This window comes from Pleurotus ostreatus, assembly GCF_014466165.1.
Source record: "Pleurotus ostreatus strain PC9 chromosome Unknown scaffold_8, whole genome shotgun sequence".
Classification (NCBI taxonomy): Eukaryota; Fungi; Basidiomycota; class Agaricomycetes; order Agaricales; family Pleurotaceae; genus Pleurotus; species Pleurotus ostreatus.
Genome location: NW_023503163.1, coordinates 699,542 through 722,909, shown reverse-complemented (window position 1 = coordinate 722,909; position 23,368 = coordinate 699,542). Strand labels below are relative to the sequence as shown.

Below are 23,368 nucleotides of genomic sequence, written 5' to 3'. Positions count from 1 at the left end.
TAGTACAATGATAACACCGTGGTAGTGATATATATAAGTGTATATATAGTGATGATGCTATGGAGCAAGCCTTTCTATTTTCCAATCCGAGTCATTTCCGACCCGTGTGTAGCGTACCCTATCGTGTAATCGTGATGGCTTCCCGCTCCAGAATTCTACCTCGCTGTGATGATCGTTAGAATCCTGATGCATCACGGACATAAAGGCTTACAAGGGTACAATCCTCCACCCACCCCAAAATTCTGGTGTCGGTATAATCCCGTGGTCTGTTGTTGTACCCTCTTGATCTTTCACGCCGAATCGATCCTTTATTTCTTCCAGTCGTGACTGCACTTCCCCTTCCTCTACCACACTACTCTGTCTGCTCGCCCATGCGCCCAGTTGACTTCCAATGGGTCTACCCTTGAAATACTCTTCGCTTTTCTCGCGACTGACCTTCTCCACCTTCCCAACGACTCGTACCGATCTATGGACTTCTCTCCAATAAAATGCCAGCGCAGCATAGGGATTAGCAAGAAGTTCTTGCGATTTGCGTGAGGAGTAATTCGTGTAGAATATGAATCCCCTTGTGTCGACTTCTTTGAAGAGGACAAATCGGGAGGATGGGATCCCAGATGGTGTACATGTCGAGACGCACATGCTTTCCGGCTCGGGTACAACCTTAGCGTTTACGACTTCGGTGAACCACTCTTTGAACTGGACTATCGGAGAGGGGTTAGTTGTCGAGGGGGTAAGAACATCGGAAGAGTGGTATTGATTGTGAGGTAGAACTTGAAGCTTGTCGGGGGACGGTTGAGCGATGTGGTAGTCCATTGCGGTGCTATGCTTGGGTATTGGGGTCGAGATGAAGGTTCTCCTGGTCAATTCACTGAGAGCACGAAACATTGGTCCTCATAATCGACTAGCTGCGAACCCGTGCTTCGCACGCGGGGCTGAGTTCTGAATATAACGTGCAAATGAGAGTAATATTGAAGCTAGATAATTGATGAATGAATGTTACGAAAAACTTGGTGATTAGTAGGTAGATAGATATATTGATAAGGTAACTGGCATCATGATATGGGAACATAGGACTCAAGCTGCTGGCTCCGGGCAGACAGATGACATCGAAGGTGTGTCCTCAAGAGATGCGATTGAGCTCTCACTGGAAGCGAGCGCCAAGTTCTCGATACGACTGCGCTTGGCCGGGTTTCGAGGGAGAGGACTTCCCCTTTCTGCAAGGGACCCATAGCTGAATTTGCGCCTCTTCCCATTATTACCTGCCGACAGCGCATTTCCTGTGAACACAATTAAGTTCAGATCACTGTCATTTGAATGTAGCTTACCTGGTGTCTTTATGGGGGTAAACGGAGGGGTCCATTTACCCATGAATGCTATTGTTCCATCCGCACCCATGTCAACATCGAGTTGCGTGAGCCACCCAGCATCATTGAGAATAAACTTAGAGAGCCGCCCTGCCTGTACGGAGACCCAAGTGTCATCGGCAGGGCAGATCTTTTTCGGATCGGGGCAGCGGTGAGTTTTGCTGATGAAGATGCGGACCGGAAGCTTGGAAAGGCGTTGGTCGTGGCGGTAAGCGTTTAGCCATTGGCTACAAACAATGTCGAATCTGGCAGTGTCGGTGCCGGTGTCTTTCTGCGAGGCCTTTACTACACCACCTAGATACAAGTATGGAGGGCACTGAAGTGCTTCAGGCGCAATCTCTCCGACAGGAATCATCTGAGTTCGAATTGAAGGACGTAGTGAGACAATGGAAACAGGTCAGTGTATTCAGTACTCACCCATGTGATGTCTCCAACGATTTGATACTCCTTCTTCTCGCTATCTGGAAGCTCAGGGGCATCAATGTTCGCCTGAGAAGTCATTGCTGCAATCTAAGAGGTGATTGAATTGTAATAGTAGTTGTTATTGTCACCATTAGAGACGTAAGATGCACGACGTACAGATGCATCAATAACACAGGGTATGGGTTCAACATCATCAAATGTGATGCGTGAACGGTTATAGTATCGGAGGCATCCAAGCAGTTGAATGCCATCAGCTAACCAGAAGTTTGCGTCGAAGAACACAACATGAGGGTTTGCCACTGGAGTGCGAGGGTTGGTGAGAACTGTGAGGCCGATGATCTTTGACGCCATAATTAAAAAGGGAGAGTGAGTGTAAACGTAGAGTAAGAGAATAATGAGAGCGAGAGTGGTTAAGGAAAGAGCGAGAGTGATAGTGCAACTTGCTGGGGATTCGGCCTCAGCACCAGCACCTTATATACCGGTAGATCATGGTCAAGGGCTGAGCTTGAGATTCTTGACGTTTTAGAAACATGTGTCTAATGTACGTCAGCGAATGGGCTGGAATATTCACGAATGCTCAAAGAATGATACCTTCCGAAATCAGTGCCCACTGGTGGTTTGCATGTTTCATCTGAGTCGGTACAATAATGAGACTATTGCTGTACTAAGTAATAATATAATACATATAATATAAAATACTCTAATCAGTAAGTACTTCTTTGTATACAATATTTACGGCCTTCATCTCCTCATTTAGATTAGGTAGTAGTAGTTTTATACGGTGACGTGATGTAGCTCTTGACAATGCGACATACAATTGACCATGTGAAAATACGGGCACACGAAGATCAAGTCCGACAAAGCGAACAGACTGGCCTTGTGCCTTGTTGATGGTCATTGAGAACGCAAGGCGCACCGGGAATTGACGGCGACGTAAAGTGAATGTGAACTCGGCGTCCTTTCCGGATGGTGTGAGTGTGATGCGAGGAATAAATGAAACCTCGCCATGAAAATGACCGCCTATGACTTGTACTTCAAGTACACGATCTGTGGCTCGCCGAAGGATAAGGCGAGTTCCATTGCAGAGTCCGCGCCCTGGAGCAAGATTTCGGAGAAGGATCAGAGGGCATCCCATCTTCACCGATAGCTTTCCTGGTGGAAGGCCAGGTGCTTCGAGAGTTCGTAGAAACTCGACAGGAATTTCATTTTCACGTTCCGACTGAGAACCGTCATCGTTTTCAATTGAGTCGGCACTGATGTAGTTGATTGTGTCGCCAGCCATCTGTTGAAGGATGTTATCATTGATATCGTCGACATCTGCATTTCTAGCAGCAAGAATGGTCCGATCAAGGAAGTACTCCGGAGGCGGGGTGATACCATGGATATCAGGATAAACAAAGTCTACCAATGACTTTGAATCCGTGCAAACCATTTCTTCAGGAATGTCAATCTTGCCGTCATCTTGTACATCATACCCATGACCAACTCTGAGTAACCAATTTCCAAACTCTGTTTCATCCTCCCCAGCATCCAATCGCATATTCTGACGAAGCCGGAGGACATGGTCATGGTCATCTGACTTGATGTAGGTCCAAATGTATGACCGTGGAAGAGATGCATCAACGATTTGTTCTTGCGTGCCTTTTGGAACAACAGGAAGTGTTTGTTGAAAATCTCCTCCAAAAACAACAGTGAGGCCACCGAAAGGTTTGCTGCAGTTGCGGATATCCTTCAATGTTCGATCAAGTGCTTCGTGAGTATGCCGGTGCTGCATCAACGCTTCATCCCAGAGAATGAGTCGAGTTGCTCGCAGAAGGCCAGCAAGGTTGGATTCCTTTGTAATGGAACACATGGAGCTCTCGGTCAAACCATCAATTGGGATCTTGAACTGAGAGTGAGCAGTACGTCCTCCTGGCATAAGCAGAGCTGCAATTCCCGACGACGCAACACAAAGTACGATCCACCCTTCACTACGGACACGGTTACAGAGTGTGTTGTATATAAACGTCTTCCCAGTTCCACCGGGACCGTCAAGAAAAAAGGTCCACCCACGATTCTCCAGAACTGATGCCATGATAGACTCGAAGGCTGTCTGTTGATCATGGTTAAGCTGTTGAATTCGAGCCTCTGCATCATTACGCTCCATTTCCCGGTTGTAGTTGAGCTGCTCGATGATAAGTGGATTGTCAACGATGCTCTCCCAGTCTTGCGACCATTGCGGCATGGAGTGGAACTCAGAAAGTGAGTGCCCAGATTGGCGAAGGACTCTGTCGATAAGGTATAGACCATAGTCGTAGACATCCTCATTGGACGGGTTTGCGCGGCCTGCCAAACGAAGACGATGCCATAAGTCGTCACAAATGTGGTGACGGAACTCATCCCAAAGGTGGCTTGGCTCAACAGGATGGCAAAAAAGAAGCATCGTCGCAAAAAGACATCGAAGGCGAGAGCCAGTTTGCATGACAGATGCTTCTTGAAGGCACATCCGCCACTCTCCATCATCTTCTAGCAACCCACGCGCGATGCAAGCCTCTCGAAAGGTCGGGTATAATGTTCCTTGATAGCGACGGAGGTCCTCAAATGATGTCGGCCCCTTGACAGTGGTTAAGAGTGTCCGGAGGTAAAATCGCTCTCCGGCAGATGGTGGTACAAAGTACATTCGACCGATTGGCGGGGATTCACCACGGAACTGCTTCCTAAGTGACCATTTAGTGCCATCCTTCCAAGTGAAGTGCTCAGGAAATTCCGAGTACGTATACTTCCGAGCTTCGTTGCCTAGAGCCCCAGGATCCCTGTTCGCAGCGAAGAATTCAGTGAGTGTAGTCTTCTCATTTGCCGCGCGTTCTAGAAGTGCTTGAGGGTCTTCATCTGGGTTGAACCGGATCATATGCTGTCCAGGAAGATGGACTTGAAGCCGAACAACAGTCGGGATTTGATCATGAACAGGAAAGTGGAAAAGACGCCACGATGCCTCAGATGCTGCAATATACCGGCCTTGCAAATATGTTCGTATCTCATCGAGCTCAATTTCGAGTGTCGCACGGTCGCCGCCTTTGTGTATGTATTTGAATGGGTATTTGACGGAGCGTAACATGACAGCGCACTCCACATTAATATGGCAGTTGTACTTTCCAGAAAGATAAGGCGAGTAAGGCACAATCCATCGGTTGTCAAGTTCATGCTGACCAATGTGGTACTTTCGACCATCGTCTCGTCTTCGGTAGAGGGGATACCCGTCGTCGTTGAACTGAGTGAATGGCTGAAAGTCCTTTGGATAATGTTTTGTACAGCGGCGGTTTTCCATGCATGGCGAATTGGGGTTGAGCGAGCCGCAAGGGCCATGAACCATGCAAGTTCGGACCGTTTCATACAGAAGTGGTTGAGAAACAGGATCGGGCCACTCTGCTGATATGCAGGAGTCGACATCTTCGGGTGTTAAAAGCTTCTGGCCTTCCTGAAGAAAAATCAGCAAGTGCATGTGAGGGAGACCCCGCTTTTGAAACTCGATAGTATAAACCCAGCCAACGGTGCGCCCAAAGATCCCATGCTTGCAGATATCGTCCAGAATCGCGCGCTTCTTCAGGTAAAACACTCGTGCTACCAGGTCAGGCCGATCATACACTGTTTGGTTGGGCAGAAGCTCTCTCGTAATTTCCGGCCACTGAGGATTGGCTGTAACGGTAATAAATAGATCCACCTTTCGATATCGTCTCGCAATTGCCATAGCATCTTGAAACCGTTGCTGCATGTGACGGGGACCGCCGATGTAGGACGATGGTAGGATGTATCGAGTTCCTAGTTGATGTAAATCAATATTCATATCGTGCATGAGAGCATCGAAAAATCCACTAAATAGAGAAGCACGGTAGGAGTTTTGATTTGTGTAGTGAAACCGAAGATTGGCTTGATCGGCCGATGCCCACCAATCGATGAGCAATTGTTGAAATAGACGACCACCTCGGAGAAGAGTAGAATATTGACCCGGACGAACATGAAGTTGGTATGCCGCATATCGGGTTTGCGACAAATTTGATTTCTTCCCGGCCTCTCGGTCAACCTGTAAAAGCCCTTGATGCCATCCATGCTCTCCGAAAGGGAAGAGAAGCACGTAGTGTAGTGGTGTATATGCAGGATGGCCCTCATGGATCCGGTAAAGTCTTGTCTGTCCAGGAGGCATGCGGCACCGAAGAACAATATCGCGGTAATCTGGTGATGAGGTATCGCCCGGCATAATCATGGCAACCTCGTTAACGGTTGGCAGGTTGTGGCGACCTCGGTGTTCACCCGACGATGGCTGTACACGAAGCTTGATCTCGGCATCTGGGGTATTCTCAAGATCCCTCAGAATCTCGAATGCTTGTTTGAATACGGCGGCATACTGGTGATGCTGGATCAGCATTGTCTGAAGGGCAGACATCGTGTCTTGCGATAGCGTAGAATTACGGTTCATGCGCTGGCGCAGGGCAACATCGGGGTCATGAATGTAGAGTTGTGCATACGAAGGTGCAGTACCTTCCTCTGATTCAAGGGCACCAGAGTTGTGGTGTAACTGGCCTTGGATGCGAAAGACCCATGTATTGCCACCGAACCGCTGGTTGATACTATGATCTTGCTTGACACCAAGCGACGTGAAAGCGAGGGCCATATTATACATCCGTATGTTTGCTCTGAACTCGCGGGATTGAGGGTCATCTGCGTCGAGCAACAGGCGCAGAGTGTCAGGCGGCGGGCGTGGTGGTGGTAATTCCACTTTCCCATGATTGCAGCATGTGCCAAAGGCCGGCGTTAGGCATCGTCTTGAGTTGTATGTACGTTCATCATTCCAATGGAGGGCGGAGCAATGAGGGCATTGAATGTTCATGCGGCCTAGATCGTGCCTTGTCGGGGGGTCAATGTATGCGTGGCGAGCTGCCATGAACAAATTTGTAGCCGAAGTGACCATTCGGCCAGGGTTTGGGCGGCCTAGTACAGCGTGAACAAAAAGCAAGCGACCCGCAACATCACACTTACCTGGGACACCTTGTTGAGTAGCAGGTGGTGTCGGCAATTGGCGCAAAGTGTCTGGTGCCATGTTAAGTCGTTGAGCACGCTCGCGCTCTCTTCGGGCCTGCTGAGCAAGTGATCGGCGACTTGGGGCCAGCTCGCCCACTGACAGAGTTCCAGGCTGTGATAGTTGCTGGGCGGTCTCGTGCTCACGCTCAATGCGCTCGCGTTCCCTGCGGGCTTGCTGGGCGATTGATCGACGACTTACGGGTGGCTCGCTGCTTGGGGTTGGCGGGAATTCCAAAGGTTGAGGTGTCGCCTCCCGCTGCCGCTCATTTCGTTCTCGCTCCCTGCGGGCTTGCTGAGCGATTGATCGGCGATTCAGAGTAGGTTCGCTGGCCAAAGGGGACGTGGTTGGTACTTCCATCTGTTCCCGTTGAAGACGTTCGCACTGTCTTCGGGCTTGTTGTGCTATCGAACGACGATCAGAGTTCAGCGCGCTGGTTGCTGGTGTCAGAGGGGCATCTCCTCGAAGAGCTAATTGATGGACCATTTCAGCACGCTCTCGAGCTCTTCGTTCCCGCTGAGCCAAGGCACGCCGGTTAGGTACTTCAGATGGGGGTGGAGTCAACACCTGGTTATGGACAGTAGTTGGCTGGAGATATCGGGAATGATGAGCGTCGGAGGGGGCAGTTGCAGAGGGAGGAGCTATAATGTAACCTGGTTAATACACCTCCATCCAACAGTACTAAGGTCCGGACTTACCTGCATTCTCATCCCGAAGTGAGTGCCCTTGGTGAACTGGACTCCTGCGAAGGAACTCTTGCTCTCTAGCTTCTCGAAAGCTGATGCGCGCTCGTGTTTGAAAGCACTGGGACTGGAAGGTGGCTGACTGCTCGCTGCGAAAGGTGAGTTGGTTGAACAATAAGAGATACAGAGGAATCTTCAATTTATTCACATAGAAGTATGAATATATACATGCCAACAATATCTTGCTAAGGGTTACCTTGATTGACTGGTGGTGTTGCCCATCGTTGGTTTCTGCGTACGCAGCGGAGGCGGACGGCGCTGACAACGTTGGCAATGGAAACGAACGCGCTCGGACACGCTAGGTACGTGGCAAACGCTTCACACGAACTGTCACGCACGTGATGAATCACATCAAATCAACCAATCATATAACAATTGCGAACCGAGATCACCGACCATTGTCTGCAGATGTCTACAGACTTATCCCTTTGACTTATCCCTTTGACTTTAACCCCTAGATTTATCCCGTGGGAGAAAATACGCATGCCACCTGATATAGATGAGCGGACCGGGACACTGAGTCTGAAATATGTCACGTGCTAATACCGGATTCGTCGCTAAGCGCCCAAATATGGTTCCATATCGGGAAATGTTGACTTCGTCAAGGATGGATATTCTGAAAACCAAATGAAAACTCAATGTTATATGGGAATCGCAGCGCATTGAAGCGCATTGACCGGCCGAAGCTGGCAACAAAAACACCGCGACGCCGCACTCTCACTGAGTGGAGTCCCGGGACTTCTGATGCGACAATGAATTCCCATCGAAGCGGGGATATGTTATACGCCACGGCATGCGCTCAGTGCACAACTCCCGCATTTCTGTGGAATTTGCGGGCATAAATGGTTTACCGTCTTGATGATAGCGTTCTTGCATGTGCTTCTAAAGTCTGATCAGGGGTTGGTTGCTTTCGGGGTCCTAATCACTGTTTCTGACAGTGATATGATGCTTTTAGTACTGGCGTATCAGCTAGCTGCAGGGTTCACTCAGCCTACACCTTTTCTTTCCCTTCCACCACCACCCCAGCAGCCAGGATGCTGCACTCTATATCTGATTTGACCACCTTCTGCCGCAAGACGATAGGAGATGTCCCGGCGAAGCTAGTGGTATGTGCTGCTGCTTGCTGACTATGCCTCGCGCGCCCTCAATCCCGATTCCTTCAGGGCGCGTCCACCACTGTCGTTGGCTCCAAGATGTATCTCTTCGTGAGTCCCTGACTTCCTGGAGGGCCAAGGGAACGGCGTTGACGCTGTGAGCAGGGAGGTAGATTGGTAACCGAACGCAGAATGGTTTCCGACATGTACGTTTTCGACTTGGCCACATTTCGATGGGAGAAGATCCCGCCAAACCCAGAAGACGATGTCCCCCGAGCTCGCTACTTCCACAGCGCTGATACTTGTGCGTCAAGTACCATTGAGACTAAGCTATTAATAATACGTGTATACAGGGAACAACCAGCTGATCGTCTTCGGAGGGATGAGCAACAGAGTCGATTCTCCCAATCCGGACGACCTGTGCGTCCTGAACGACGTCCGGTTCTTCGACATCGCGACGCGGCGCTGGATGCCGGCGTCCATGTCCAACTCGCCCGTGGCCGATCCAGACGATTCTCTCGTGCCCCGCGCTCGCTATGCCCACTTGTCATCAGTCACATCTAACCGCTTGTTTATCATCGGCGGGCAGGATTTCTTCAATGTATGGTTGGACGACGTGTGTGTATACGATCTGGTCACTCGTACATGGACACGCCGGCGGGACTATCCTCGGCACTGTGGCACCTATCGCAGTGTTGCTGTCTCGTCTGATTACTGCGTGCGGCTACCCCAGGAAGAACTCCGAGCAGAGCAAGGGCCTACTACATTGGGCCAGCCCGGTACACGGTTCAAGACAGACAATGCCCCTTCAAAGTCTTCTGACTTCACTGCATCTGAAAGTCTTGTTCATCTCCCTTACTCTGCGACTCCTTCAGATGCTTTCCCAAGTAACATCTACCTGTACAGCAATTACAACGTGAGTGGCCAGGCAGTGTCCTATGGTTGACCTGACACCTCTAACGCGTAGTTTACTGACGTCAAACGAGAACTCGAGGTTTTCTACCCTCTCCCCAATGCCGACTTGACGATCCAAGAGCGTTCCGCCGCTATGACCGGTACCTCATTTCCTCCCGGCCTGCGATTTCCCACCGGGGCCATCCTGGGAACTCATCTCATCATCGCTGGTACCTATCTCGCCCATACCTATCAATCTTTTTCCATATGGGCGCTAGACCTTATCAACATGACATGGTCACGGATCGACCCGGGCAGTGCCGTATCCACAGGCTCGTGGTTTCGTGGATGTCTCTGGACGGAAGCCAACAAGTTTCTCATCTTCGGGAACCGAGACGGCAACCTGGTGGACGACTATAACCGGCGCTTGCTTAGTTGGGACCACGTCGCCGTTGTGGATTTGGAGGCCTTCGGTATCTATCAACCCCCCAAGCTGCGAATTGACATTGCATCGCAGGAGCTCGGCCTCGCGGCCCTTGAGGAGCGGATAATCACCGACTTCGAGATAATATGTGATGATGGAAGGAAGATCCCTTGCTCTCGAAAAATCCTTGAAGAGCGATGGCCTTGGTTCAAGGAGGAGCGAGCGAAATTCACACAGCTCGCGAAGAACACAGCGCAAACGTTACCGAATTCCCCCATGCATGTCCCCCAGCCGGATCTGCCAGGCAAAGACGCTGCAGGAGAGCTACGACCTGACCCCAGACTGACGCCGAGGTCATTCCATCTGTCAGAACCTTATCCTATCACACTCGCATTGCTGCAGTACTTCTACTCCCTTGCTCTCATCACCCCGCTGCAGCATGCCCCGGCAGTGCTTAGCCAGCTATTAGTCCTTTCTAGTAACTACAACATTACTCACCTCCAATCTTTGGTCAAACATGCGATGCACAAAGCTCTGTCAAACTCTACCTCAGTAGGTGTCTACGAAGTCGCTACCCTCTGCAGTTGCCGCAGCCTCCAGATAAGGTACGTCGGCTCCCATATGCTACATATGTTGTGCCATCTGATATGCATATGATACAGGGCGTTGAAAACTGTTATGGTAATTTGTTTTCCCTGCGTGGACGCGTATTTCAATTTTGACTAACATCGATTTCCCGTATAGTCATACAGTCAGAAACGGCCTTCTCGTGACAAAGGGGATAAAGGTCCAGGTTCAGGCGACGGACGGCCACCTGGCTCTAATGGCGGTAATGGCGGTAACGGTCGGCTAGACGGCGGCCCTAAAGATCCTGGCAGTTTCGCCACTCGCCCTCGAGGTACTTCAGATGCTCACTGGCGCGGTCCCGCTCAGGGTGACCAACCTCCAATCGGCTCCACGTTCTCGCTTAAACCTAGTACGTATGGTTATATATGATTCATATTTTTGGATAGTCTTCGAATACACATTGCTATTGCTTCTAGATGTAGCGCCTCGTGGTATAGAAGCGGGCTTGCCGACACTGACGATCCCCGGTGCCCCTGGTCGCCGCCCCTCCGTGTCTCGACGGATCAGTGTCCTGTCCACCAACACGGAATACGAGATCTCGGAGGTTGCTGAGCTCATGTCCCCGTCCCTGGTCCACGCGGCGCACACCTTCATTGATGAACATCCACAACTCGACGAACCCGAGGAAGTGCTCCCAAATTCCGACTACAGCCTCGATGCCGTCATGGAGATGTTCTACGACAATTACGAAGATGAAGAAATATCTCCGTCGTCGCGTGGTCCGAACAACTTCCTCTCGCCTGTGGCCGAATCGTTCGGCGACCCCACGACACCTCCCTCCCGTGTATCTTCTTTGTATTGGGACTCTGACGTCGACGAGTACGATCCTCCCCGCTATTCTCGGCCCACTGCCCCTAGTGTATCACAGATTCCTTTCCATCTTCCTACTCAACGGTCACGCCCTTCGACGGCTCGCTCCGATAGTGACACACCATCCCTATCATCTTCAGCGTCGATGAGTTCGCTGGCCAGCACAGCTCGTTCGCAACCCTACTCACCACGCACACCAACATATCCCCCCACAACCCCCGATATCGCTTCCTCATCTACGAAACACTTGGAAATCATAGAAGAGCGCCTCCCGGAGGACCAAGAAATCTTGTACCGTCTCCCCAACCACGGCCCTAATAGTCCTACGGCCGTGCGAGTCATCCCTCCCCTCCCTAAGAATTCAGTTGTCCCAGCATGGCCGAAAAAGAAGCCGAACGTCGAATGGTTTAAAGGCGAGGAACCGTCTTTCGTAGCCACGACGCCCCCACCTTCCTCTCGTTCTTTCACTAGTTCGCCAGTGCCCCCCTCGCCTCCCCCCACTCCTGGCCTTGCTCCCAGCCCACGGTTTGCAAGCATGAACCCGCTCTCGCGTTTCAGGTCGAATGTGAGCGCGAAGTCCACCCATACTATCAAGTCGGCGAAATCGCAACCCGATTTTGGAGCGTATGTCAGCGGGTTTGATCCCAAGATGATTAAAGCCGAAGAGAAGAAGAAAAAGAAGGCTGAAGCAAAGGCCCGAGTGGAAAGGCTTGCACAGGAGCTCAAAGACAAGAACAAGAAACAACCTGACACAGACCGGCGCTCCTTAAACAGCGACAAATCCGCAAAAAGAGAGCAAGCTGCAGTGTTTGGCGGGCTAAGCGGACTCGTAATGTGAAATGTAATCTCTCTCTTCTATCCTCGTTCTGGGTTCTCTCCCTGTTGTCTGTCCTTCATCTATTGTTATGGAACCGGTCAATCGTTTGTAATTTGCTACGGGATCTGTGGCGTCATCTGTGGTACTTAATCTTAGTATATCTGTATGTTTGTGAAATAATATAGTACATCATATAAGGCTTCCAGAGAGAGACGCAGAAGGAAAGGTTGGCGATATGGTCATGCTACAGATGTTGAAGAAGGTCAGCAATCGGGGGTAAAGGCGTCAAAATGTTGGCAGGCAGCTGGGCGGGAGCTTCGGCCATTTCATTAGTTGGAGGGGCCTCAGACACGTTGGCAGCATCGGTCGGTCGAGGTGCGATCATGTGGTTATCTGAGACATCGTCAGTACAATGCATCAAGAACGAAATTGTAGGGCATACACTCTCTAGCGTGAGCTACGGAACAGAGGTTAAGTTAGTATATAGTATGGTAAGACAAGCATTCATAAACCCACCAAGATCTTTCTGTCTGGAACAAGCTTGCCCTTCGGCACAATCCTTACGGGCCATAACGTCTTCTTCTAAGAACCCCTTCTGACGCTCCCTAACCCACCAATCTCGCAGACCCCAGAGAAGGATCTCAGACGCGCAAAGACGGCATATCCTGTTTCTGGGCGCGTTGGGATCAGGGTCTACGCCAGGTGATACGTTGTGGTTATCGACAAAGAGCTCCAAGTCTATCAAGGGCCTGAACCCGCCAGGTTGCGACTGCAGATGCGTTACTATCTACAGAGAAGTCAGATTGTAGGGTGGTGACGAAGGCATGAAGAGGATACAAACCTCGCGGTATATGTGCCGAGGAGTTATGCCCTGAGCAGTTAGGTAGTCGAGCATAATCTCAACTTCAACGGTGTTACCATCGAAGCAATCGTAGACATCTGCGGACTGGATAAGGTCCCCCACATCCGACATGCCGTGTGGAGATTGTGTTGAGAGGGGGGTAGCTACACAGCGGCCCTGTACCTCGATGCCACAGAAGTAGACTTGACAAAAGTCGCATTTCGTGGTAGACGGGGCTTGAACAGCAGTGAGATTTTCGCTGTAAGGATATTCAGCCAAGGTTGAAGCAAATCACGAGATATTTCCTACCAATTACCACAGTGTTGGTGACCTGGAGGGAGGCCATCTTCGACAGGCCATGCGTGTTCAACGTCCGTGTTGGGATCAGATACGGGGATGGGACAGGACCAGCCGAAGGCGTTATCTGGTGAGCAATGAGGACAAGGACGCGCGTACTCTGTACTCTGGTTGATATTTGGTTCCGGAGAGGCAGATCGTGGAGAAGGAAGCTGTAGGAACTGGATTGAGCGTAATTATACATTCACAAGTAGATAATTCACTAACGCGCATAGATGAGCCACCTTTGTATAACTCATCAGCTTGCGCCCTTTCGCGTTCGGTGCGCGACATATAGGGAGCAGCGAGTAGCAATGTGTCTAGTATAGGCTGCAAGGCTCTGAATGGTGTAACAATGTTGGAAACTCCACGGCATGAAGGACAGTTGGTGCCACCATTCTATACAGAGGCACGTTAGTCGCAACACCAGTGACGGACAAAAATGGCAATATGAACAGCCCGTAAGCCTTCTTGAGCCAGCATCAACTACTTGCAAAGCACGGGCATAGAATATTCAGGATACTTCTTGCCTCGATACCATCATGGCGGCGCGGGCTATTGATAGAATGTGCTGCCACTTACGCGAATCCATTGCACGCAACAACTGAACCCCGAGGTTTTGAGTATAGTTCACGAAATCCGATGTCAGGGCAAACGCTCACCTCCCGCAGAAAAAGTGCTGGCAAGGTGACACAATTACCGGCCTGTAGACCAATGCAGCACAACATCCACATTGCAGCTCTTCCGCTAGTCCGTTGACGAGAGCCCCGCCATCGATAACGGGCTCTTGGTCTACTACATTCGCGCTTGGTTCTTGACTCGGCACCTCGTTTGAGACATGTTCCTTCTGACGCTTTCTACTAGATTCCTCCATGCCTTCGAACGATGGAGAGGCAGGTCGTTTCAGGAGCTGAAGGGGTTGAGCGGGTACGTTTAACAGTAAAGAATTCACAGTTTGTTGGTGATGCAGTGAGTTGTGGGCCATTTAAAGGATGCAGGACATGAATCGTAGAGGGTGGTGGATGAGTCGAATTAAGGTGGCCACTCTGTTCCAGCTAACGAACGGTAATAATGTAGGCCAACACGTGACTATTTACAGGGGTAAACAAAGCATATACGACATCTACATAGCACACGAAAACAAAACAAAAGCAACGCATGGACATAACTAACACAACGGCATTATCTGCGGGTCCATTGGGGGAGGGGGAGGATGTCCTGCACTGTGGCAGGCATTGGCCAGACGCTTGCGTAAACGAATGTAGCGAGCTCTTTGCTCTACAATACGGAATGTCAAATTCACAACTATAACGCGTTGCAAGTAGCTCACCATTGCATGGCCAAATCGAAGTGAGATAATCAATCGGTCGCAACAAAGCTTTGCAATTGTCAAGCGCGACAATTAGAGAATTGTCGGCTTCCCATAGTGTGAGAGCTCTATTCACAAACAATTAGACATGTCTTCGGAGGACATCATGATCGAGATGAACGCGCCTTTGTATTTGGCCCATAAACCAGAAGACAAAGAAAGGTCTCCGGTACAGAAGGTTGGTCGAGTGTCCAGTAACGGTGGATAACCCATACATGACGCGCTGCGCGACAGCGGCCTGATGCTTCACTGAACGCGTGCCATGCCGTCACATTGGTGAAGGGGATGCGGCAATGATTTAAAGACTTACACCATTCCTCGGCTTTCTTTTTATTAAAGCTGGCAGTGACGCCGCTAAATTAAGGATAGATCAGGTGTCAGATGCCTTAAGTCTGACGCAGAGAAATACATACGAAGTCACAAGTGGAATGTGACGCGAGAATTCATGTGAAACGTACATGCGTATGCTAGAACTCCGGTCAGCAAGCGAGGGACGCAAAGATGGGAAAGCGCGAACTTGAATAGATACTCCCTTCCCTGGTATATGTAAGCCCTCTCCAGGTTGCAAGTATGCCTACTCAACGCTTGCTCCAAGGAATCGGCCTCCATCCACGCAGATATCGCAAACTGTGCTTTCTGCTCATTTGATGTGGTGGTGATGGTTCGCGCACGCATGCAACTGTGCCAAAGGAGGTATAACCGATCATGAAGTGCCCAGATCGTATCTTTAGGGGATGGCGACGGTGAGGGTGATCCAATAAAGGTCGGGGATCGAGTGTAGCATTCCCCGTTGAACAGGATAGCATACTACCCTCTTCATAAGTGGTCTGTCGTTCAAGGATATTTAGTACTACTCACATTGGCAGGATCCGCGATGAACAAATCTAGAGGGGCAACTTTATGGGCCGTCATGTAGGATATAAACCCAGCTGCAAGGGTCATAGCACTCCAGCAGAGTCTGCGACAAGACTCCCGTCTAATCTGCCCCTCGTCCCACGACTCATCCCAAGCCGGCGTATAGGCCCAGAGCGGGACATGTTCCATGGATGCCGGCCATCTCGTGGCTAGAGTGTACGAGTTGCATGAACAGCCTTCCACCCGGTCTATCTCTGCGTGCCTGACAAAGGGATTAACAGGGACAACAGAGCGCTGGGACGGTACGAAAAGAGGATTGTCCATCGTATTATAGGCAGGAACTGGTGCATCGGTGTATGTGAGAGTCTGAGCTACGGCGTGGGGAACAGCGCCTGGTTCAAAGTAGGAAGTTCCGGGATCTCCAGCATCGACTTTCGTTAAAGCCAGACTCCGGATAAGGCTGTCCAGATAAACCATAGCAGAGCTGGATCTGACGGTCGAATGGCACGGGTGCGCGCATGCTTCAAACGTGGCTTGAAGCTGAGGAGACATTGGACATTAGCGCTGTGAAGGGGGGATATACTTATAGGCAGAATTACCCAAGCGGCCTGCACAAGTTCTTCGTCGATCCACCCCGAGTTATAACTGGCGTGCATCGCGCTTTGAGCCTCATCCATAAGTCTGAGGGCTCGACGCCTTCCCTCATGGCCATTCTCGACCTCGGAGGATTTAAAGAACTAAAACACCATCTGCGACAACATACCTGATATAAGTTGAACGCCACTTACAATTGACATACCCAGGAGCGCCAGTAACAGGCTTGGTTGCATTTGCTCCCGTTTAGTGGGGTGGCAGAATTTCCCGAAAAACGTAGGCAGGTGGAAGAAGTAGAACCAGTAGTTCGAGATGTGGAAGAGCGATTGAAGGTCGGCCGTAATTTCGGCCGTGGCCATTTCTCGCTGAGCATTTGTGAGAAGGGGAGGAGGGGAGTAGGGATTGATGTATAAGGACAACAACGAATCCCACCAAATTTTGCGAGTAAAGTTGACTGATGGCTCGCTTGTCATGGTGTGACCTTCATCCTGGACCTCGTCCCCATTTTCGTCCAACGGAACGATGAAGCCATGAGGATATACTGGTCCTAGTGGCGTGATCGTATCTTCGATGAATACATCCGTGTCATGTAACTGCAAGGGAATCGACTGGTGACAACGTGACCATCATCAGGAACTAACATAAAAGAGAGGATGACCTTCATACCTGTGTTGATCCATATTGTGTTGGATAGTAGCTCTGGGATGCCGTCGGTGGCTCCGAGGGTGCAGCCAGCAGTTCGATAGACGGTCCGTCAGGGTGAATATGAGGCTGTGTGTCAGAAGGCTCCTGACTATCCGATTGTTGAGTTGTTTCCTGTCTTCTACGTCGGCGGCGAACGAGGCCTTCTTCGGCCTCCTGCTGCCTTTGCCGAGCGCCAGGCATTTTGTCTGGACCCCTGCGCCTGGGTTGGGCATCATAAGAACAGTCGAATCCACCATTCTCACGACGGCTGCAGTTGTGACATATTGGCTTTGCACCATCACAGCGCGTTTTGCGCTGACGGCTAAACACCGAAAATATTCAGTCCACCTGGCACGCGTAATGTCCTCAGTACATACCATTGAAGGCAGGCGAGATAAACGCGTGCCCTGGGCTTCCCTTGAGTTGTTGGAGGTTGATTGGGGGCGAGCTGAATCTTTGGTTTCGGCCGTCGTTTCTTGGTAGAAGCTGACGCGTTATCTCCGTGTGTAAGATTGGGACCGGGTGCATTTGACGAGGTGACGGGTGCAGAAGGGCCTGAAACGTGACCCGTCGGATCGGGCACATAACCTAGTTCACTAGACACTTGAGCTAAAGTGGAGAGGTCGGCCGTTCTATACGAATCAGAAGGTAGCTGGAGATTTATGCTTCCAGGGGCGAGGTGGGAATACATGGGTGATTCCTGTTGGTCGCTGGGAGCCTGATAATAAGCAGACTTCATGACAGGCCATGTCGGATCGGTAGAGGCTGTTTGTTGCTGATCTGCATGGTGTGCGAGCGTAGTCGGCTTGCGCGTCAACGGCTGAGGTTGTCCGGTCGCTGGAGCTGAATTCCGAACCGGACGGGAAAGGGGGACTTGGTATGCTCCTCCCAGAGGAGCCTGCGCGTCCATAATATAAAGCAATCAATCTTGAGGAGAACGGTCACCACTGACTCCGCGATTTTTGACTTTCTGCCCTCACAGAGGATTTACGGTGGTAAACATACCAACAATGAAAACAAACCCACGCTCATGTGATGATCATGATGCTTCTCGACAACTGTCGGTGTCCACAACTGTCAGTCTGGTGCGGGTTCAGTACTAGCTGGACTGCGACCTTGCCAACCTGATGATTGTACATACTGAATTTCAGGTGAGTGTTAAGTGAGGTTGCATTTCTTCTTGAGTATGATTATTCATTGCCAACAACTCCACAGGGCGTACTTGAGACCTCACTGCATGGAACCCAAAAAAACTGTCCATGACTAAGAACGGATCTTGTCGTGATGACCATGCATACCAGGACTCGAAATTCGCGTTTCGGGCGCACGATGCACATATGGAGAGATATGGACGCACTTGACTACTTGACTCCGGGGCAACCCTGAAAGTGACCATGCCGCCTCCCCCGCTTAGTTTCGTGTACCATGCGGGGAATGCGGGGTCGGATGGCCTTCTGAGGGGTATAGATATGTGATGCCGCTGCAAAGTAATGCTCTTGTCTTCTGCACCAACTGGCCCAGCCATCGCAAAGTTTTCAATAGTTCCGATGACTTCTGTTGTCGCTGCGCCTGTCGACACGACAACCCGCGACCTCAATCACTGGTCGATGCAGCTGGCATCACCAACCGCTGTCACTTCGAGGCTCTGCAATGTCAGTGCCCCAAGCGTTGAAATCATGTTCAAGAATGTATGTTGGCAAGACACCCGCCTACTAGCGCGGTTTGCTAAAAATCCTTCTTTATTCTAGGATCCAAAGGCTACATCAGTGATGAGCTCCTCGTTTCTATGCTTTGTGACGTGGCTGCTACCTGCAGCCCCACTGCGTATCGCACTGTCCCTCCCGTCGTACGCCCCGCCTGGACAACACCGATGAGGGCGATCATCGTCGCGCTACTGATCTCACTCTCGTTGGTAACAGCTGCACCCGCGCCCTCGCCAAGTGTTCGCCGGTTGACCCTCGATCCACCAAACTCCATTACTGAGGTTACGGCGCTAGAAGGAGCTCAGGTGTCTAATTATGAACCTTTCAGTTTCTTCGCCAAGGCAGCATACTGTAAACAGTCCCTCCTCAGAAATTGGAGTTGCGGCCGTGGGTTGATTCATCTCGATGCCATATTGCTGTGTCGTTAAATCTATTCAGGATCCTGTAATCAGAATCCTGATTTTGTTCCTACACTTTTCGGCGGGGATGGTGGTAGCATTCAATTTTGTGAGTGAACCATCTTTACCAGAAGTTCCATCCTCACAAAGAAATAGTTTACGTCGGGTACTGGCCGAAGCAAGATTCTGTCGTCGTCGTTCATCAAGGAACAGATCCATTCGAGCTGTGAGTAACCATTATATGTCATACGAATGAACGCATGGTTGATTGAAAACCCTCCTTTCGAACAGCTGCGCGTTGTTGACTGATTTGAATATGATTCGCACCGGATTGGACGAGACCTTGTTCCCAGGTATTCCGTCAGAGGTTTCCGTGCATGATGGTTTCCGCCGTGTTCACGCCAAGACTGCCGTCCAAATCCTTGCTGAAGTCAAACGATTGCTAGACGAAAAGAAGACTAAGAACATTATAACAGTACGTTCCTCTTCTGAAAGAATCTCTTGTTTCTTATCCTTCATAGGTCGGGCATTCGCTCGGCGGTGCCCTAGCCGCCTTGGATTCCCTGTACTTCCGACTAAACTTGCCGGAAGACATTGACATTAGAACTGTCACATTTGGAGCCCCAAGATTTGGGAACGAAGCATTCGTCAAGTTCTTCGAGTCAAAGGTATGCCACTCCGAGCAGCGCCGTGTTCCTCTGATTGACGGAGGCGACCACCCTTCAGTTGAATCAGTTCAAACGAATTAATCACAAGAGGGTGAGTGTAGTTCATCGTCAGATGTCGCTTATCATTGATCGAACTCTTTTTCAGGACGTCATCCCTATCGTACCCGGTCGATTCCTTGGATACATGGTGAGTGATTTTCCGTGTACATGAATTCGACACCCGCTGAGTGCACTTTCAGCACCTCAAAGGCGAGACCCATATCCTCGGCAATGGCACCACAGTTGGCTGCCCTGGTATGTGTACCCGATGACCACTCTCTTCACCCTATCACGCCAACTAATTGTCTCGCGAAGGAAACGACAATGCCGAGGACGAATTTTGCCACATCAAATCCGTACCCAATTTGACCAAGGGCAACATCGCACACCATCTTGGCCCCTATCCAGGAAACGTCTTCATGGGGAGCCTCCTCTGCGACGATACGATCCTCGCGCAAGCCATTTCAATATTTTCCCGGGATTTCGAAAGCGAATTGAGTCGTCGATCGTCTGACCGCGGAAATATCGATCAGTGGCTTACTCCTGACCGGAACCCCTAGGGGCGCCTGGCTCATTCCTCCCAATTCAATAAAGTACTCTACTCTTCACTGCTCTAATCTCGCCCTTCGCCAATTACGAAATGACGAGCTCGCCACTGATAATATGTATAACCTGACCATTTCCAATCACTCCCAATCTCCTCTACGTCCGTTGGCTTTCAAAGCGACCGACACTTTCGCCACTTCCGCCTGTACAGGGGTTGCCCCGCCTTGTGTATTAATACCAAACACCAAACGGCAGGGACTTGCTCTCTCCCTCTCGCTCGCTCGCCATGGTCCTCCACCACATCTCTTTACCGCCCCTGTCAGAAGTACGCCAACGACTTCGGCGATCCATCGTACCCCCCAAACTACCCACACACCAACACATTCTTCTTGTCCTGTTCGCCATATGCCTCATTCTCTTCGCTCGCGCTCTAGGCGGATACGGCCAGGTCAAAGGACATGCTCTAATACATTGCCCGCTACTCTCAGATGGACACAAATACCTTCCCATCGCCCTCATGCATGAAGGCAAAATAGCGGAACTTAATATAAAGCTCAAGGAGGAGGAGATGATGGCAAGAATGGCGATAAAGAACGATCGCGAGCGTCGAGCGGAAGCTGTCGATGGCGAGCTACAGGAGGAAACCGTAGTCAACAAAGGCGAACCGCCAGCGGACGAGGTGCTCGTTGAAGAACAAATGCCAGTAAACGACCTCGAACAGCCCCCTACCAGTGATGCAGCCCCCATACCACCAGCACTTACCGAAGGAACAGAAACCTTTGCTGACGATGGCCCGGACGAAGCGATTTACGAGCCAGACCTCAAGGGGTCTACCCATGATGACGATGAGGGCGAGTCTGTGGGCGATGTGGGCGATGCTGGACCTTTCCATGGTGAAGATGGCGGCGAGGTCATGGCAGAAGAGCAAATACTTGACTGAAAATCCTGAATAGCGTCTAATCAAACAGTCTATATATATTTACCATGTACCCATTTACAACTAGAATGTACGTCGGATTCCTGCCAGCGGCACGATCAAGCGCTCGCGCGCGCTCCCACATATTCACGAAGGAGTTCAAGAGGAGATCCAAAATGAACCTTGTTCAGAAAAACTGTGCAGCACATCCGGAACGATGCAGGCAGGGAACGCGGACGTTCCTCCTCAACCACATCCACCAGGTTGGCTTCACGTACTAGCCCGATCCAAATATTAAACCTGTGTCGCAGAATCCGTGTCCGAAAATGACCTCAAACGTCGATATCTCGCTCTTTTGCCGCCCCAGCAGATCATCGACATTTGCCTGAACTTTGAGCTCCATGTCCCCCAATACGTAAAGCATAGTATATGGCCTATAGATCTCAAGGCTGCCATTGCAGCCCTCCAGCCGAAACCACCGTCTGAGCCAGTGCCGACGAGCAATGAGCCGCCTATGGCTTCGCTGGTTCGTACAGAGCCAGCTCCGGAGAAAGGTTCGTCGGAACAACAGCGTGAACCCCCCAAGCCTCCGGATCCACCGCAAACGACCTCGGAACCCCCTAAAAACGATGTGCAGTCTGGTTTGTCCTCGCGGCAGGCAAATGGAAGCAACAGTGCTCCAGCCCAGCCAGCCCCGCATCCATCTTATCCATACGGTTATCCACCGAGCGCCTATCCCCACTCACCGTACTATCCCCCGCCGCCGAATTATCCTTATTTACCGCATCCAGGTTACGGTTACCCTCCTCCGGGGTACGCGCCTAGCTATCCTCATCCACCTTCACATCCATCTCATCTCCATCCCCAGCAACCTACCCCCGCACCATCGTATGCACCAGGACAGATTGAAGGGCACGTCGTTACACCAGACGATCTGCCTAGCTATGAAGAAATGATAGTGGAGGCCCTGGTGGACTCTAACGATCCTGAGGGTTGGATGCCAAAACAGCTGTTTGCTTGGATGGCATCACATTACCCTATACAATCCAATTTTCGCCCGTCGGCCAGTCAAGCCTTACAGAAGGCGTTCAAGCGGGGTCGTCTGGAGAAGAGTAGCGATGGCAAGTATCGACTCAGCGCCACATGGGAGGGTGGAAACGTAAGCTCTACCCATGTAATTGATCGCAAGCGTGCATATTGAATCTAGTCTTTATTTTCAGACATCGCGTCGTACGACAAGGCGCCCACAAACTCAAAATATCAGCGCCGTACCCGCCACTCAACCGCTGTCGTCTCCTTTCACCCATGCACCTCGCGTCCATCATCATCAATCATCAAATTCGCCAGCACCATTCACCCCCGCTCCGTATCAACCACAACCGGCCCCCCCTCCTCAACCTCAGCCCCAAGCTCAGCCCACATCTAGTAGTTCGTCAACGACCACTGTACCGTCTAACGATGAGATTGGGGAAGGCAGCCAGGCTTGGGAAGCGGCTCAGACGATTCTCAAGGCCCTTAATTTCAACAGTCTTCTGTCGATGAACGCCGAAGAAGCGAACGCGAACGCTCGTATAGCGACGGTGTCACATCCCACCGAGGATAACTCCCGTGCTGAATCGGCCACTCGCCTTAATAATTCCATTCAAGATGCCAGTGCCCCCATCATGGCAGGTAGGGCTAGCCTCCAGGCGCAGCTAGCCTTACTCGCGACCCAGTTAGCCGAGATTGCTCAGATCAGCGTCGATGACCCGCTACCGCCGGAACCAACGTGCCCAGCAACAGAAGCGATCGAATCCGCTCCTCCCTCGCAACGCATGGTAGATGTTGAATTAGCGGATGATTCGGATGACGATGACATGGATGAAGTTACTATTTTGTGATAGATGTTCACATGTTCTCAGATATTTGGGGATCTCTGTGCTTCACATTTCGTTATAAGAGATCAGAGGGTGCGCAGATAGTTGCGCGTCCTGTTGATCTGTATATCCTCTTCAGCTACGCCGCGCCACGAGGCCAGCAGGTGCCTGAATTTCGCCAGAGTACCATCGAGTACTTGCTCTTTGGTGAGACAAAAAAGCAATATTGGGTTCTAATAGTGGGCCTAGGGTTCGTGGCGTACGCGCTTCTTCGAGTGACATTCCGTGTGTAACATGATTGGGATTCCTCCGTCGTC

The 23,368-nt window shown here is 50.8% G+C and overlaps 9 protein-coding genes across 9 annotated transcripts; 4 read left to right on the top strand and 5 right to left on the bottom strand.

Moving 5' to 3' along the window:
- Positions 1–57: 57 nt before the first annotated feature.
- PC9H_010553 (uncharacterized protein) lies at positions 58–885 on the bottom strand (the record flags this gene model as incomplete). The annotated part of the gene is made up of 2 exons (XM_036780046.1): positions 58–163; positions 212–885. The coding sequence occupies 2 exons, from the start codon at positions 883–885 to the stop codon at positions 58–60; spliced, it is 780 nt and encodes a 259-aa protein (XP_036627429.1).
- Positions 886–1,074: 189 nt separating this feature from the next.
- On the bottom strand, positions 1,075–2,138 carry PC9H_010552 (uncharacterized protein; the record flags this gene model as incomplete). The annotated part of the gene is made up of 4 exons (XM_036780045.1): positions 1,075–1,277; positions 1,326–1,719; positions 1,782–1,874; positions 1,944–2,138. The coding sequence occupies 4 exons, from the start codon at positions 2,136–2,138 to the stop codon at positions 1,075–1,077; spliced, it is 885 nt and encodes a 294-aa protein (XP_036627428.1).
- Positions 2,139–8,614: 6,476 nt separating this feature from the next.
- PC9H_010551 (uncharacterized protein) lies at positions 8,615–12,267 on the top strand (the record flags this gene model as incomplete). Its single annotated transcript, XM_036780044.1, has 8 exons — positions 8,615–8,686; positions 8,744–8,785; positions 8,840–8,978; positions 9,028–9,590; positions 9,642–10,597; positions 10,655–10,673; positions 10,737–10,977; positions 11,036–12,267. 8 exons carry the CDS (start codon positions 8,615–8,617, stop codon positions 12,265–12,267), a joined length of 3,264 nt encoding a protein of 1,087 aa, XP_036627427.1.
- A 223-nt stretch (positions 12,268–12,490) lies between these two features.
- On the bottom strand, positions 12,491–13,717 carry PC9H_010550 (uncharacterized protein; the record flags this gene model as incomplete). The annotated part of the gene is made up of 5 exons (XM_036780043.1): positions 12,491–12,639; positions 12,763–13,033; positions 13,088–13,346; positions 13,397–13,596; positions 13,652–13,717. The coding sequence occupies 5 exons, from the start codon at positions 13,715–13,717 to the stop codon at positions 12,491–12,493; spliced, it is 945 nt and encodes a 314-aa protein (XP_036627426.1).
- Positions 13,718–14,119: 402 nt separating this feature from the next.
- Positions 14,120–14,408, bottom strand: PC9H_010549 (uncharacterized protein; the record flags this gene model as incomplete). The annotated part of the gene is made up of 2 exons (XM_036780042.1): positions 14,120–14,127; positions 14,156–14,408. The coding sequence occupies 2 exons, from the start codon at positions 14,406–14,408 to the stop codon at positions 14,120–14,122; spliced, it is 261 nt and encodes an 86-aa protein (XP_036627425.1).
- A 466-nt stretch (positions 14,409–14,874) lies between these two features.
- On the bottom strand, positions 14,875–17,835 carry PC9H_010548 (uncharacterized protein; the record flags this gene model as incomplete). The annotated part of the gene is made up of 10 exons (XM_036780041.1): positions 14,875–15,041; positions 15,103–15,146; positions 15,206–15,259; positions 15,310–15,599; positions 15,651–16,187; positions 16,247–16,384; positions 16,436–16,849; positions 16,908–17,034; positions 17,082–17,240; positions 17,303–17,835. The coding sequence occupies 10 exons, from the start codon at positions 17,833–17,835 to the stop codon at positions 14,875–14,877; spliced, it is 2,463 nt and encodes an 820-aa protein (XP_036627424.1).
- A 515-nt stretch (positions 17,836–18,350) lies between these two features.
- On the top strand, positions 18,351–20,293 carry PC9H_010547 (uncharacterized protein; the record flags this gene model as incomplete). The annotated part of the gene is made up of 10 exons (XM_036780040.1): positions 18,351–18,366; positions 18,674–19,015; positions 19,067–19,135; positions 19,183–19,252; positions 19,318–19,501; positions 19,548–19,694; positions 19,753–19,785; positions 19,840–19,881; positions 19,934–19,988; positions 20,049–20,293. 10 exons carry the CDS (start codon positions 18,351–18,353, stop codon positions 20,291–20,293), a joined length of 1,203 nt encoding a protein of 400 aa, XP_036627423.1.
- Positions 20,294–20,565: 272 nt separating this feature from the next.
- PC9H_010546 (uncharacterized protein) lies at positions 20,566–21,219 on the top strand (the record flags this gene model as incomplete). The annotated part of the gene is made up of 1 exon (XM_036780039.1): positions 20,566–21,219. The coding sequence occupies one exon, from the start codon at positions 20,566–20,568 to the stop codon at positions 21,217–21,219; it is 654 nt and encodes a 217-aa protein (XP_036627422.1).
- A 193-nt stretch (positions 21,220–21,412) lies between these two features.
- Positions 21,413–23,075, top strand: PC9H_010545 (uncharacterized protein; the record flags this gene model as incomplete). The annotated part of the gene is made up of 5 exons (XM_036780038.1): positions 21,413–21,458; positions 21,507–21,836; positions 21,884–22,008; positions 22,064–22,354; positions 22,416–23,075. 5 exons carry the CDS (start codon positions 21,413–21,415, stop codon positions 23,073–23,075), a joined length of 1,452 nt encoding a protein of 483 aa, XP_036627421.1.
- Positions 23,076–23,368: the final 293 nt, after the last annotated feature.